General features: G+C 43.6%; 1 protein-coding gene across 1 annotated transcript in view; it reads right to left on the bottom strand.

The window, feature by feature from the left end:
* The window catches only part of TRABD (TraB domain containing), a 56,333-nt gene that overhangs the window by 18,528 nt on the left and 20,868 nt on the right, over positions 1-16,937 (bottom strand). Inside the window, exons 2-3 of the mRNA XM_073619745.1 lie at positions 12,368-12,418; positions 8,399-8,474 (exon numbers count right to left, since the gene is read on the bottom strand). Of these exons, the coding sequence (XP_073475846.1) occupies positions 8,399-8,474; positions 12,368-12,391 (100 nt within the window). The 5' untranslated portion in view covers positions 12,392-12,418. The remainder of the gene's footprint in view (positions 1-8,398; positions 8,475-12,367; positions 12,419-16,937) is intronic.

Raw genomic sequence — 16,937 nt, 5'->3', positions numbered from 1 at the left:
TCTAGTTTTTTCTTCCTTTAATATACTACTTTTAAGGATAGGCTCGGGCGTGTTCGCACACTCCACGTGCAGAGCCCGCCAGGAAGTCGGCAATGCGCTGCACTAATCACAGGCAGTGAGACATTTCCCGATCTCTGCAGCCACACATCGGGAAAATGTCTCACTGCCTGTGATTAGCGCACGTGGAGTGTGCGAACACGCCGGAGCTCATCCTTACCCACTTTGATAAAAGGGGGAAAAAAAAAAAAGTGCTTTTTTACACATTGGAGCCTGCATAGCAGTGCAAACAAGATCAGTGCATTGTGAGTTCAACGCTAAAGCTCCTGCAGAAACTTCCACCAACCCCAGGTTCGAACAGAGGCATGGGCCTACCAATATGGGCTGGAGGAAACTAATCAATGGACTACAGCAGTATTTCTCAATTCCAGTCCTCAAGGTGCAGCAACAGGTCATATTTTTAGGCTCTCCATTATTTTGCACAGGCGATTAGATCAGTTTCACCCTTAGTAATTACCATGGCCGTTTCATCTGAGGGAAATCCTGAAAACATGACCTGTTGGTGCACCTTGAGGACTGGAATTGAATACAGTGAAGTGTGGTAACATTAGTGCACTTGTGCTCTATTGAAATCTACGAGTCCGTCACAGGGGCAGATGGGGCTTGTAGTGTTCCATTCACAGATACCTCTAAAAAAAAAAAAAAAAAAAAAAAAAAAATTGTGATTGGATGACGAGGCAGTGTGAGCAAAGCCATGCTAAAAATCAATAGATAACAGTATGTTCTGAGGAGAACAACCCAGTGATTCAGGCAAGTGTGGGGAAGGGGGCGAGGGGGTTATTTGAGGGATAAGGAATGTGACCATGTTTCATGTTATAACCTCAATATAGGTGTGAAATGAAATATAGTCACAAAAATGGACTTGGCCTTTAAGACCGACAGCGTCAGACTTCTCATCCTGTACCCCCCTGCCACTCCTTTAGCTTAGCTCCTTCCTGCTCACACACATAAGCCGTTTCGGGGGTACTTTGCTATCATAGGGGGAGATTTACTAAAACTGGAGTGTGCAAAATCTGGTGCAGCTCTGCAGAGAAACCAATCAGCTTCCAGGTTTTAATTGTCAAAGCTTAACTGAACAAGCTAAAAAACTTAAAATTTGATTAGCGACCATGCACAGCTGCACCAGATTCTGAGTGCATTTTTTTTTTTAAATCTCTCCCATAGTGTCACTATCTAGTAGGTACCCCTCTCTGCTCCTGATTTACATGCACAATGTTAAAAAAAAAAAAACCTTAGTTAGACTTACCGGTGACGGTATTTCTACGAGCCTTTCAGGACAGCACCTTGGAGAGAGCGTAGCTCCACCTCTTAGACAGGAAACACTGCGTGACAATGCCCCTTTAAAAAGCAGCTGCTTCCACCATGCCGTCAGTTGTTACCGAGAAATCCTCCAACATGCTGGAAAATATAATTACCAGGTCCTATAATTATACTTTACATATGATAACCAAGGGAGGGAAGTAGGCTGCTGTCCTGAAAAGGCACGTAGAAATACCGTCACCGGTATATTTAACTAAGGTTTTCTCCCTTCGCCTTTCAGGACAGCACCTTGGAGAGGATAACCGAGAAACTTACTTCAGGGTGGGACTACTGCCTGCAAAACCTTCCTACCAAATGATTGGTCCGAGGCTGATAGTAGATCCAAGCGGTAGTGCCTTATGAAGGTCGAAAAACTGGACCATGTGGCAGCCTTGCAGATTTGCTCAGGAGATGCCCCGGCCCTTTCTGCCCATGATACCGCCACTGCTCGAGTAGAATGAGGTAATACCCCTTCCGGAGGTTCCAGACCCAAAGATTTGTATGCCTCTTTAATGGCTTGCTTTAACCATCTTCCGAGGGTGCTTTTGGAAGCTTTACCTCCTTTGTGAGTACCTTCCATTAAAACAAAGAGTGAAGATGACTTTCTGATTTCCTTTGTTCCTTCCAGATATTTAAGCAGACACCTCCTGACATCAAGAGTATGAAAAGCTTCTTCTCCTGCCCCCGAAGGTAAAGGACAAAAGGTAGGGAGAATGATTTCCTGTGTACGGTGAAAAACTGAAGCCACCTTTGGTAGAAATGCTGGATCTGTCCTTAAGACTACCCTATCCTGTAGACATCTCATAAAGGGCTCTTTAATTGAAAGGGCTTGTAACTCACTAATTCTACGTGCGGAAGTTACTGCTACCAGTAAAATAGTCTTTAACGTCAAGAAACTTAATGATGCCTCTTCTATGGGTTCAAATGGTGCCTTAGTTAGTCCCTGAAGAACTAAAGATAAATCCCATTTGGGAAAACTAATAACAGGTCTAGGCTTTACTTTTGCCATTGCCCTAAAAAATCTGATTATTAAAAAAGGTTCCCCTGACAGGGTTCTTTCCAAAAAAACTGATAAAGCAGCTAGCTGCGTCTTGAGCGTACTTGCTGCTAACCCCTTCTCCAATCCCTCTTGAAGAAATTCCAAAACTGAAAATGTGGTACGAAAATCAAAGTTTTTACTGGAACACCAAGAATTATAGATCTTCCAGACTTTAAAGTAAATGTCTCTTGTCACTTTTTTTCTACTTGCAAGAAGGGTAGAAATAAGCTTCTCCGATAAACCCTTCTGTCTTAAGATTTGTTCTTCAGAAACCAAACTGTTAGTTTGAGATAAGCTGGATCTGGATGGAGAATTTGGCCCCGACTCAACAGATCTGCCCTGATTGGTAATCTCCAAGCAGGTTTCACTGAGGAGGTTCATCAAGGTTGAAAACCAGGGTCTTTTCGGCCAATAAGGAGCTATTAATATTAGCTCCGTGGACTCCAATCTGAATTTGGCTAACGCCTTTGGTATCAGTTGAAAACGGAGGAAAAGCGTAGGACAGATGGAAGTCCCACTTGTGAGCTAACGCATCTACTCCGAGAGCTTGATCCTGTCTGTGAAGAGAGAAGAAGACTGGTATTTTTGCATTTTCCTGTTTTGCAAAGAGGTCCACCTGGGGATAACCCCAACTCCTGGAAATTGTTTTGAATAATTCCTGATTGAGAGACCACTCTGCTTCCCTTATTTCTTTCCTGCTGAGGAGATCTGCTAAGGTGTTTTCCGTCCCCTTCAGATGGACTGCTGATAGAGAGGCCACATTGTTCTCTGCCCATCTTAGGATCTGATGAGCTAGACCCATTAGGGTTTTGCTTTTTGTGTCCCCTTGCTTTGTTAAATATAATACTGCCGTCATATTGTCTGACAATATTTGGACATGTTGATTCACTAGAAATTCCCGGAGGGAGAGGAGGCTTAGGTGAACAGCCTTTAACTCTCTCCAATTTGAAGATCTTCTCGCTTCTGGTTTGGTCCAAACTCCCTGAATCGTTTTTTCTTCCAGATGAGCTCCCCATCCCCATGCGCTGGCATCTGTAGTCAGCCTTCTGGTTACCGGAAAGACCCAAGGAAGCCCTTTTGAAATGTTTCCTTGGTTCCTCCACCACCAGAGCGATCTTTTTGCTCTTGCCCCCATGTTGAATTTCTTCTCCAGAGGTTCCTGGTATGACCAATTCATCAGAATATCCAATTGCAGAGGACGGGCATGCAACCTGGCCCACTGTACCGAAGGAATTGCCGCTGTCAACAGTCCCAGAGCGGACATGGCTTGTCTTACAGAGATCTCTGCGTTGGATTGAAGTGTTTTCAGGGTCAACTGCATCTTTTCTATTTTCTCCTGGGGTAGAAAAATTCTCTGTAATATCGAGTCTATTTCGTACCCCAGAAACCTTACCCTTTGAGATGGTATTAAGTTTGACTTCTGAAGATTGAGAAGCCATCCCAAACTTCTTAGATGTGTTTGAACTGTCTGTAGGTTGAACTCTACTTGACCCTTTGAGTCTGCAAACAGTAGTAGGTCGTCCAAATAGGGTACTATTGTAATCCCCTTCAGCCTCAGGGGCTCCAGAGATTCCGTCATCACTTTTGTGAATACCCTGGAAGAGGAGGAAAGACCGAAAGGCAGAGCCCGAAACTGCAGGTGCCAAATCTCCCCCCCCCCCAGATTGACTGCGAGACGCAGGAACCTTTGTGATGGGGGCGCTATTGGTATATGGAGATAGGCATCTCTCAAATCGATGGAAGCCATATGACATTTGGGGGTTAGCAAGTTCCTCACTGAGAAAATCGTATCCATCCTGAATTTTTTGTATTTTATGGATCGATTTAGAACCTTCAAATTGAGAATCAGGCGGAACTTTCCTGATGGCTTTTTGACCAGAAAAATGTGGGAGTAAAACCTTCCCCTCTTAATCTTTTGGAACCTGGGAAATGACCTTCTGTTGCATCAGTTCCTGTAACAGAGACTTCATGGCCAGAGCCTTTTCCCGATCCTTTGGCAGGTTTGTGATGTAAAACCGATTTGGGGGGCTTTGTGAGAATTCCAATTGATAACCCTTTTTGATTAACCCCAGAACAAAAGGACTCTGTTGTTTTTTCCCAAATTGGTAAGAAGTCCTGTAGTCTCCCCCCTACTAGATGGTCATTGTTTTTTAGGGGTTTGTTCTGGGGTTCTAAAGGAGTACCCCACCTCTACCTCTTCCTCTCTGAGAAGACCAGGGTCTCTTCTGTGTGTGGTCCTTTTCCTTATCGGCTTGTCGAAAAGAACGAAAATTTTTCCTCTGCTGTAACGTTTTCTTCTTCTGTGGGAAAGTTTTCTTCTTATCTGCCGTCCTGTCAAGGACAGTCTCCAGTTCTGGCCCAAACATCAGGTCTCCTGAAAAGGGAATTCCGCACAGTTTTACTTTAGAAGCTGAATCCCCTGACCAGGTCTTTAGCCAGAGTGCTCTTCTTGCTGAGTTAACAAGCGCAGAGGACCAGGCTGACATCCGGATAGATTCTGCAGAGGCATCTGCCATATATTTTACTGCCTTAAACAGGGTAGGGAAGGACTCCAATAAGTCTTTTCTGGAGGTACCTGCAACTACATGATTTTTAAGTTGATCTAACCAACACTCCAGATTCCTAGCCACAACTGTAGCCGCCATTGCTGGCTTAAGATTAGCTAGAGATGCGTCCCAGGCTTTCTTCAGTAGCCCATCTGCCCTCTTATCCATAGCATCTTTGAGAATACCCATGTCCTCAAAAGCTAAATCAGTTTTCCTAGATACTTGAGAAAAAGCAGCGTCTATCTTTGGTTTTTTATTCCACAACAGTTCCTCATTCTCCTCAAAAGGAAACCTCCTTTTGAGGGCTTTAGAAAAAAAAAAAAAAAAAAACTGTCCTTTCTCTGGATCCTTCCATTCCTTTTTAACCCCTTCCCGCCGACCGAACGCACATATGCGTACTCGGCTTTCCGGGGTTATACCGGGATGATGCCCGCAGCTGCAGGCATCATCCCGGTACCGTTGTTTTCAGCGGGCGATCGGCTACCCGAGTATAACAACCGATGCGGCTAAAAGCCGCTCGGCTGTTATACCGGAGGAGCGGGAGGGGACATCCCCCCCCTCCCACCGCCTCCCGCTGCTGTTACTGGGCCTCCCGTGCGATCGGGAGGCCCGGTGTCCATTCGGGAAAAGAAGCTGTGAGCGGCTTCGTTCCAGCCTTCTAATTGTAAACGCGGAAGCGACGTCATGACGTCACTTCCCGTTTACTCGGCTGCCAATGGCGCCGAATTTAAAAAAGTATACTGTATTCAGAATCGCCGTTTTCGGCGATCTGAATACTTTGAAGTGTAAAGGAGGGATGGGGGGTCTTTTAGACCCCCCATCCCTCCATAAAGAGTACCTGTCACCACATATTACTGTCACAAGGGATGTTTACATTGCTTGTGACAGCAATAAAAGTAAAAAAAAAAAAAAAAAAAAAAATTTTAAACACAATTTATAAAAGTACAAAAATAAATAAAATAAATAAATTAAAAAAAAAAAAAAATTTTTAAAGCGCCCCCGTCCCCGCGAGCTCGCGCAGCGAAGAAAACGCATACGGAAGTCGCACCCGCATATGTAAACGGTGTTCAAACCACACATGTGAGGTATCGCCGCGATCGTCAGAGCGAGAGCAATAATTCTAGCCCTAGACCTCCTCTGTAGCTCAAACCTGGTAACCGTAAAAATTTTTTAAAGCGTCGCCTATGGAAATTCATAGGTACCGTAGTTCGTCGCCATTCCACGAGTGCGTGCAATTATAAAGGGTGACATGTTTGGTATCTATTTACTCGGCGTAACATCATCTTTCACATTATATAAAAAAATTGGGGTAACTTTACTGTTTGAATTTTTTAAAATTCATGAAAGTGTCACTTTTCCAAAAATTTGCGTTTAAAACACCGCTGCACAAATACCGTGTGATAAAAAATATTGCAACAATCGCCATTTTATTCTCTAGACTCTCTTCTAAAAAAATATATATAATGTTTGGGGGTTCCAAGTAATTTTCTAGCAAAAAATACTGATTTTAACTTGTAAACACCAAATTTCAAAAATAGGCTTAGTCATGAAAGGGTGTCTGTTAACACTTTATGCACAGGGAACACCCTGTGTTTAATTTCCTCCAGCCCCAGGTACATTTTGTCATGCACGGACAGCTGAGTTTTTTCTTCCTGGATCTCCAGGGTAGTATAAATTGCCTTGAGTAATTTATCCACCTCCTCAAGCGAAAGCTTATATCTAGATGATCTTGACTCTTCTTCCACCTCCTCCTCCTCAGAATCAATGGTTGAGGGTGGAATGCTTTCCCTTTCCTCCTCAGACTCACTTTCCACCTGTCTGGAAGTGGACTGAGGGAAACTGGAGTGAGAACTCTGTTCTTGGCTGGAACTCTGCCCGCGTTTCACAAAGGAACGCACTGTCCCTAGGGCCTCTGCTAATTCCTTCCTCACAGAAGATAAGAGTTCTTTGCACTCTTGTGAGGATTCTTCTTTTACTAAATCCACAATGCAGGATTTGCACAGTGGTTTGGGCCAAGAGTCCCTTAAAGGACTTTTGCATGAGGGGCACTTTCTCCCTGTTCTCTCTGATTTGGCAGTAGCTTTCTGAAACAGAGAAACGAGAAAAAGCCAGGTCCTAGGAACTAAGGCTTCAGAGAAAAGTAGTACCTCCAGCCAACACCCTAAGTGCCCAGAGTCTCACTCCTTTGCTGAACTGCTAATGGAAAATTTTTACCCCATAGCAGACAGCAGCAGGCTTTGAACCATATAAAGATAAAAACACCCAGTGATATAAAAGGAAAGAGGTGTCACCGCACCTCTCCTACCTGGGCCTTGCCAGGAACCTGGGCGCCTGCATCCGCCATTGCTGCTGACGATTCCGCTGTCTCCATAGTGAAATCCGCAGCTGCTGCACTGTGTACTAAGCTCCATGTGCCAAACAAAAGGAAATCCCGGCCAGAGGACCCGCCCCTTCCTCCTGCTTTCCAGCAGCAGGAACCAATCGCTGCTACGCCCTGCCAGAAGTCTCCGCCCACCGGAACTGGTGTCATCCGCTGTCCGGGATTCGGTGCCGCCATGCAGAGGCCTGGCATGGACGCTCTTACTGAGCACAACCGCGGCCCCCCGAACACTCCGGGTGGAAAAACTTCCGTCAGACCATTACTCCTGTGAGCCGGAGAAGGAAGGGACACCGGAGCACCCCCCTCACGTGCGGGAGGGAGCTGGGCTGGTCTGAGTACCCAAACGTGGAGGTCCTGCCAAAACCCTCTCCTTGGAGAGAGCGCAGCCCCTCTGGTTCCCCAAGCAGTGCTTCCACCATGGCGGAGGAAACCACTGACGGCATGGTGGAAGCAGCTGCTTTTGAAAGGGGCGTTGTCACACAGTGTCTCCTGTCTAAGAGGTGGAGCTACGCTCTCTCCAAGGTGCTGTCCTGAAAGGCGAAGGGAGAAAAAAAACGCAAACGTAGTTAATATAATGCATAGCGAGAGCTGCCATTGTGGACTTCCTATAAATATGCATATTGCCTCCTGACTTCAACATATCATATCTGGAACATCTCGTAACAAGTAAAAAACTATTTATTTTTCCTGTACTTGCTTCTTGTGAATATATTCCAAGTATAATATATAGGAAACATTGACACTGACAGCAAAAAAATGACATCAGTGAATGGTTTGTTTCTTGCAAAGACTTTTGCATTATGGCTAAAAAACAAAAAACTACAAGTATAATAATAGTGGTTCTTTAAAGAGGCTTAGCGAGTTACTGTGCTGGTACAAGCATGCAGCCAAAAGTCCAAACTTTTCTAATTTATTTTCCAGGTCCATGACTCCTGAGGTAGTGAAGCCAACGACACAACAACAGCCACAGAGTCTGAACCTTTTAAAAAGAAGTCAGCAATAGTGGATTCCTCATTTCCACAGGTCCACTCATTTGGGATTTCTTCATTTATCAAATAGAGGTATCTTACTACTTACAGATGTGTGGGGATTCAGAAGAATCAGCCGGTCCATCCTCTGATGCACCAGATTCTGCCATTGGTTGTGTACCAACCTGCAAAAATTCAAAGATCATTCAAATCAAAGATTATTACCAATTTATTCAGATATAAAACTTCAAACATGGACAATGTCAGGAACAAAACCATTACTTACAAGAAAAGTAAAAGCATAGCTGGTTATCATAAACAATATGTCACTGAAACAACATCTAGTGTAAGATACTGGGCTCAGTGCACCAACTCAAAAACGGCATTAGTATCTTCATTAAAATAACTAATGTGGTATTGAACTCAGGAACATGCAATTAAAAAAATAACTCAAAACACGTTAATTACTACATGAGCTACAAAAAAAAAAAAAAAAAGCTCATGTAGTATTTAAAGCTGTGTTCCATCCAAAAGTAGAAGCTCCACATTTGGCACCTCGGGGGGGTAAGAGTTCTAACACCGCTTTAATGTGCGTATTTACATTTTTTTTTCCTCCCATGGCACATTCCCTGAGTTAAATACCACATGAGTATCTGCGTTAAAATCACACATGTGGTATTTAACTCAGGAAGATGCAATTTAAAAAACACTAAATTAAGTTAAATACAAAAAATAAAATTTAGCTGGTAGTATTTAAGTGTTTTTATTTTGTTTTTTAAATTGCATGTTAAACACTGATATTTATGCAGTAATTAACTAAAACGAACATCCATTAGAAAAAAAATAATAAATAAAAACTACAAGAGTTCATATTTTTTTTTTTTTTGGTATTGAACGTCAGTTTTTGCACCTTACAACGAAACATTTAGCAGGGGCACTCCTACAACTGCTAAATGTGACAGTTCAGCTCAGGACTGCTGGTTGGACCCTGGTTGTCAGAATATGGAAGCCCCAAGATCCCCGATTATGCATGGACACATCCATGTTTGGTCAATGACGTGACGAGGAGGCGAGGACACCCGGCAACTTCACTGAGCAAATATGGATGTGACCCTGTGTGGTCAACGATGTCACAGAGTGGCCCTGCCCACTCATGACATAGTCGACCCTTCCTCAATGTTTACTTAAGTGCTGGGGGGGGGGAAATGTTGTGTCAGTTGGAAGAAGCCAAGCGACAAAATGGACTTTTCGGGGAGGGAGCGTTCATCACGATTGATGTACTTCAGAGACATTTTAAAAAATTTATATATATATAAAAAAGGTCTTACATTTTTGAGTGAATGAGTAGGGGTACATACTCATTCACATGTTAAAAGGGGGTGCATCAGTTGTGGATATTATTACTGATTTATGACAAATGTCCCCATACACGTGTAATAATATCTCACCCACAGGTGGTGTAGTGAGCAAGCTGAGGCTGTGTTTTAAATTGGCTGCCACGTATTCAACAAAGCTGTTGCCAGAGTTAAGTATATGACTTTTCATTGGGATACTGGAAATAGGAGTGTATATTTAAGTTGTTATTTGGTGTAATAGTTATGGTAACTTTTATGTGCAAGGAACTTTATTTTAAATGTCCAGTAAAGTTTTGTTGTATGCTTTTTATCAAAACTGCTTTTGGTGTGTCTGTTTCATTTTAAATATTCACGAGATATTTGAGTGATTGTTTCCCCCCCCCCCCCCCCCCCCCCACCAACAACCACCAGGCCAGGGTTGTGGAGAAGAGGCCCTTGCCCTCATCAGCATGACATGGTGCTTTGCAAGACCCTACCCACCCTGGTAATGCACCTCCCCACCACATTGAAGGCATGTGGTCTGATACGTTTATGCGCACCTCTCCTCCACCTGGCCTGCCATGCTGCATACTCAGATAATGTCCTGGTATGGAGCGCACAACCATTTTTTTTTTGTCACCCTTTTCAACTGGGAATCCCCCAACAGCAGGAAGGAGTCATGGTTGTTTAGGACATTGGCAGGTAATTGATGTTAACGTCAGTTCATGTGGCATTTACTGTGTGTTTGTTATTTTTGCAGTAAAAAAGGGAATTTACGGTTTCAATAGTGCATGAGATATTTGGGTCAAATGAGTCACGAGATCCAAATATGGTATGCAATATTCTTTGGTGAATAGAGAGCCCACTGTGTTTTTGAAGTACAGTGGCACTGCAATTTTTTCATAAAGCTTTGACATATACAGTGGAACCTCGGTTTGCGAGTAACACGGTTAACGAGTGTTTCGCAAAATGAACACTGTATTTCTAAAAATCCTAACTCGGTTTGTGAGTGTTGTCTCGCAAAACGAGCCCAAAAGCGGTGTGCAGTACAGCTTTTGGCCTGAGGTGGGGGGCGCCAGAGCCGAACGTCGGCGTTTGGAAATGCACGGAAAGGCCCGAGGACAGTTCGGCTGACCTCGGCAAACCTCGGAAAGGTTTGTGAACGGAGACTTTCCGAGGTTTGCCGAGGTCAGCCGAAGTGTGCTTGGGCCTTTTCCGAGTCTCTCCAAGGCCCCCCCTCCCGCGCCTCTGGCCGCATGCAGTACTGCATCCCATTGAAATCAATACGGAACGAATTATTTTCGTTTCCATCTACTTCAATGGGAAAACTCGCTTTGATATGCAAGTACTTTGGTTTACGAGCATACTTCTGGAATGGATTATGCTCATAATCCGAGGTTCCACTGTATTGGCTTGGATTTGGACAAGACACGAGAATAGCTCCTCACCAGCAAAATTAAATTTGCTTTCCTGAGCATTCTTTGGCATGCAATGGCAGCCATTTTTGGCAGTAAAGAATAGATCATTCTTAATATTTTCCACACAAGACATGTAAAAGTGCACAAATGAGAGCATTTTGCTTCATCACTAGAGACCCAAATAATTCATTTTTAGTGAAGTCAGAATTTAAAGAGGAACTGCAGTGTGCTCACATAATTTGTAATAAAAACATCTTTGCCATTCTGAAGCTTCCCTCTAACCACATTGCATATTATTTTATATATACTGTGATTCTGTACTTGCCAATTATGCTGGAAAAATCTCATTCCACTGAGTCTAGCTGCAAAGATTTTAACTGTGGGCAGCTGAAGCTGCTGCCTGTTCACTTCCTGGATTTACACAGACACACCTCCAGCTCTGCAGCCCTCATTGACCCTCTTATGACTCATCCCACCTCCCTTCCTGGCAAACTCTCACGAGAGAGAGAAAGCTGTGCATGATGTCATAAGCCTAGGCTTTTTACCAGACAATAAACAGGAAGTGGGCTGTATAAAGGTATTTACTGGCAAAAAAGTTTTACTATCCAAACCTAAAACAAGGGCAGAAAATATAATAGATGGAAAGTTGAAAGTGTATACACCGGTCCTACAGCGCTGCAACGATGCAGCTTGCAGGACTGTTTTTGGCGTCCTGCCAGCGCAAGGCTCCAGTGTGAAAGCACTCGGGCTTTCACACTGGAGTGAGAGGTGAGGCTCTTTACAGGTGTTATGTTTGGCACTATAGCGCCTCAGTGTGAAAGCAGCCTAAGAAACTATAGCATTTCTATGGGTGGTACTCCCAGAATGAGATACCCAAGTGCTTTTCAAATTCTATGGCATGACCACACGCCAAAAGAAATTGCTCATCTTCAAATCAGCCTTGCCCTCTGTATAGTTCCATGAGCCCTGCTAGCACTGCCATTTCAGCTCGGCCCTGTGCATCGTATATTTTGTACAAGTTTTTTTTAATGAGGGAGCTTGCACTGCACCAGCATAACTCATGACAATGGGGTTGATTTACTAAAGGCAAATCCACTTTGCACTACAAGTGCACTTGGAAGTGCAGTCGCTGTAGATCCGAGAGGAAGCTCTGAAATTAGGTGAAGCTTTGCTGATTTCATCATCCAATCATGAGCAAGCTAAAATGCTGTGTTTTTTATTTTCCTTACATGTCCACCTTGGATCTACAGCGACTTTACTGCCAAGTGCACTTGTAGTGCAAAGTGGATTTGCCTTTAGTAAAATAACCCCCACTGTGACGCTTACCTCCTGTGGTCGGCCTTCCTGCATTATAGAATTAGTTCCAGCAGAAAAAACCTGGGAGGAAAAAAAAAAAAAAAAGTCAGTGGAATGCCTTTGAAAGACTAACAGACTAATTGCAGCTAGAAAGTCCTGTGTCAAGTCTACTGTTGATAGAGGATTTTCATAGTTATGTGAAGGGGGGGGGGGCATTAAAAAAAAAAAAAAAAAAAAACACAACAACACACACACACACACACACACACACACACACACACACACACAACTAGTCCATCTAATTCAACCAACTTTCAGTTAGAAGAGGCGCAAAAAGTAGCCAGCACTAGAATTTTTTTTTTTTACTACATAATGCATCTGCCCCGCACTTGCAGATAGAACAGGGCACCAGACATTTGGAGCAGGCAGGTCTGCAGGGGGATAACAAGGCAGTTGGTTTGGATATTACAGTTGTAACTGTGCTTTTTTTTTATAACAGCCGGGAGCCCACATCATAAAATGAGCCCAAAGCTGTGAAAAAAATAAATAAATAAACCACCAAAGCTATATCTATAGCTATATATACTCATTTGAGGGGACTTAAAGCCAAAAAATTCTGTACAATTAAGCACCCTCCACGTTTAGCTCATGACAAGTTTACTATAGGGGTGAGCAGGCCATTCATCTGTCAATTAACCAGCCTCACTTGCAAGAGAAAGTTTTAAAGTTACTTGTAGCTCAACTTTAGCCTAGGTTCACATTGGTCTGATTTGGTATGTAAAATCGGCGGCTATTGCCGGCAATGGCGCCACACCGATTCCTAAAAGTAGTTCCTCTAATACTTTGGGGGGCGACTTGTATAGACATCTGTGCAGGAACCCACACAGAAGTCAGACAGCATTGCTGGGTTGTAATGAGAGTTCAGCTGAACTTGCACGAGTTTTAACCCGCAGCAATGTGAACCAGGGCTTAAATAAATCTCCATATGCACCTGTCAGTGGCGGAATTACCAGGGTCGCAGCGGTCGCACTTGAGACTGGGCCCTGGCAAATCCCGCCACTGTAAGGGGGCCCCATGACTGAATGAAAGACTTCCAATCCTGCACCTGGTGTAGCGGCTGCTGTTTCTCTCACCTCCTCTCCTCACCACCTCACCTTCTGTTCCCACACGCTGCGATTACACTGTACAGCATCTCTCCCTCTCTCCCCCCTCCTGTCCACCTCACACTAACACACAGACTGAAGTCCCCTCCCTCTTTTCCTCGGCTCGGATGTCATAGACAGGAGATGGAGGGGGAGGAGAATGGACACAGCATCAACAGAACGGGACGTGTTGATCTGAGGTTTGTACTGAATCTTAATGCTTGGCACTTGCAGGGGAAGGAGACACAGTGAAGGGGACTCAGAGAAAGGGGCAAGTTGTTAAAGAATACTTGCAGTGATTTGGGGGGGGGGGGGGATAGGATGCTTTATGTGTTAGGGGGCACTTTGGGGGGGTCCGAATTTTTAATTAACCTCCCTTCCAGCACAATTTCTCTCCCCTCCCAAAGTGCCCCTAACACTTAAAGCATCCTCTTATCCCCCCCAAATCACTGCATGTATTCATCTTTGATAAATTGCCCCCTTCCCCCCTTCTTAAAAGACAAACTTGCTGCTATTGAGGGGACAATCATGGTGTCTGGGATCCTGGGCACCTTGCTAGAGATTCAGGGCAATTTTTCCAGGTACCTATGCTAGTGCCCCCCTGTCAGGCAAGTTAGTGGAGCCAAGTGCTTGAACTTTTTTTTGGCACTGGGCCCCAAGACTCAGGGCCGGTTCACACCACAAATCACATAGGAACGCACTATGCGTTCCTTTGCAATTCACATGCCCTCCAGGTGCTGTGCGATTTCAGCCCTTTCATTTTAATGGGCTGAAACCGTGTCGGTCTGCACTAAGCTATGCATGCGCTGGTTTATAAAATGCACAGCAACTGGATCGCATGATACTGCTGATCCGACATAGGTTTCCAGCACATAGGTTTCCATCACAGGGCCTTTTACTGGCATGGGGATATACAGCGGTCACGTGCACCCCTGTGCCCATGTCCTATTCATTTCTATTATTCCACAATAGAAATGAATGGGACGCACAGCCGCTGTGTCCTAATATGTCATGTGGGTGTGAGAGTGCTTACCCAAACGCATACAGGGTGTGTTCTGGGACCTGCACCCAACCGCATGTTCTATTAGGATACAGCAGCTGTGTCTGTGCAGCTGCATGTCCCAATAGGAAATAGGATGCCAGCATAGGGATACGCCCAATAGTTGTATACACCTGTGCCAGTAAAAGAAGGCCCTGCACGGGAAAGTCTCTTGTGGGGCTCCAGATGCTGAGAGGTGCAGTTTTCTTGCAATCTTTTGAGCGCAGGAGCATTTATTTCTTTTTGCCTGCATGTGAATGGGCCCTTTTTGTGCTACAAAAATAAAAAATATTGTTAAAAGGAAAAAATAATAGTACTGAAAATAAGAAAGTATATACATAAGACACTATACATTGTATATAAAGCAAACCCCTGCAGTAAGTAAAGAAATTGAGGGTGCTGTCCCTAAATTGAAGCTTTACCCAGAAAGCTTTTTACCCTCATGCATGGAGAAAAAAAAAAATAAAAAAAACAAACCTATCTTTACAGACACTTTAACCTTGAGTAAGACCACACCTGGAAGCATCAGAGTGACAGCATAGCACAGAAATGCATGAGCTATTAAATCAGCCATGTTCTGGAGGAGCCCTTGGATTCCACTGAAGTAGCCACAAGTTTGAGCTGCAGCTAACCTCATATCTGATGGTACCTACATAGTTCTGGGTCCAATGTGCTTTAGCAGAGCCAAAAGCATGACACCGGTGATAATTTTAGCAGTCTGTAACAGAAGCATTTTCCCCACTAACCCCATGTAAGGGGCATTCTCCCCCACCAATCACCAATGTAAAGGGCATTCTCAACACAGCCTTTTAATAGAGATATTTTTAAGAATAAAATTGTATGAATATAGCCAAAAGTTTTTTTGCTTTAAATAGCATAGGGAAGAGTTAAAACCCCTTCCCCAATCTTTTTGTAACAGATGGCCAAAGACCTGGCACCCGGAAGAACCCTGGGAGAAGATGCAGGCACTGGCATGAGACCTCGCAGACATTGGACTACTGAAGGGTAGGTAAAAGTATTGTACAATATGGGAAAGATATTTAGGAGAGATGAAAGTAGCTGCCCCCCCCTCAAACAATTTGTATAGAGAGGTTTTCCCCAATGGGGGGGCTTTAAAACAGCAATAGAACAAGATCAAAGACATTTTTTCCTTATTGATATATAGAGAGTTGTTCATTTGAAAAATGTCCAATGTCATGATAGAGTTAGATACAATATAAAATCTGGTCCAATAATACAATACATGTTCCACAATGCGATAAACACATTTGTGCGCATCATTACATTATGTTATATGGAATACGAGCCCCGACGCGTTTCGACCTAAGTACGGTCTCTTCAGGGGGACAATTGGATCTAAAAAATATTACATATGTTCAGAATTAAAGAAGCATGTCGTCATACATCACATTGCATAAGCCATAGTGGTATATTTACCGCTCAAGTGTGGAATGAGTGTTCTATATTCAAAAAATAATAGGAGCCATTGAAGAATCTGGAGGGCTTGTGGGCCGCCCCCACCTCCCCAGGAGAGAAGAGCCAACCCCAAGGGACTTACAAGGAGCCACACGCCTGCAACGAATACCCAATGATAGCCATTTATTAATTGGGAAAAACTAAATGACTGATCATTAATGTGTATATATATATACCAATGTTAAATAGTAATTAATACAATATGGTAATATAGTAATGTGGAAAGAGTGTTTATAGTTAATTAGCAATAATGTTAAATAATGCTGAAGATTATTTGGTATAGTGCAGAAAAATGCAAAATGCGTATAGTGAAGGACTGATAGTTAACCCAGTCAAAATGTGCACTGTATGTAAGATAGTGGAGTAGCTTAAGTGGTTCATCAAGTGATTGAAAATATTGCATGGTGTCTGATGTAACTGAGAGATAAAAAGTGTTAAATAAAAAATAATAATGATGAATGTGAACCAAAGTGTAAAAGTTTGTGTGTAGTGATGTGCTTTATAAATTAATATGGTTGGTATAATATTATAATTTACCTTATAGAGTGTTGTAGTTCATATAAACTTGTAGGTTGTTTAGGCTTGTATGGCTTGTTTGTTAAGGACCTGACTGCAGTTGTGCAAGAAAGGTGGGGACTGTGATGCCGAGAGAAAGTGGGTACAATATTGTCCATCCTGGCCTGCATGTAATCATGAATTGATTCAAGCGTCCAGTTTTATATATACACCTAAGGGTGTGGCAAGTGGGATATTCGTACGCAGGCGCAAGTCTGCCCCCCTTCCCCCCAAAGACACAACGCGAGTGGCTCCCTCGGCGTCCCGGAAGGTCGTGAAGCCCCGACCACTTTCGTCATCTCCACTGCAAAACGTGTGACTTCATGACGTTGTGCGCACGCCGAAGCCTTGCACATGCGCACTTAATCACAAACAGTCCGGAGATGAA

Source organism: Aquarana catesbeiana, linkage group LG03 (genome assembly GCF_042186555.1).
Source record: "Aquarana catesbeiana isolate 2022-GZ linkage group LG03, ASM4218655v1, whole genome shotgun sequence".
NCBI classification, from domain to species: Eukaryota; Metazoa; Chordata; class Amphibia; order Anura; family Ranidae; genus Aquarana; species Aquarana catesbeiana.
Note: the sequence above shows the minus strand (reverse complement) of the source record. Positions and strands in the feature narration are given on the sequence as shown.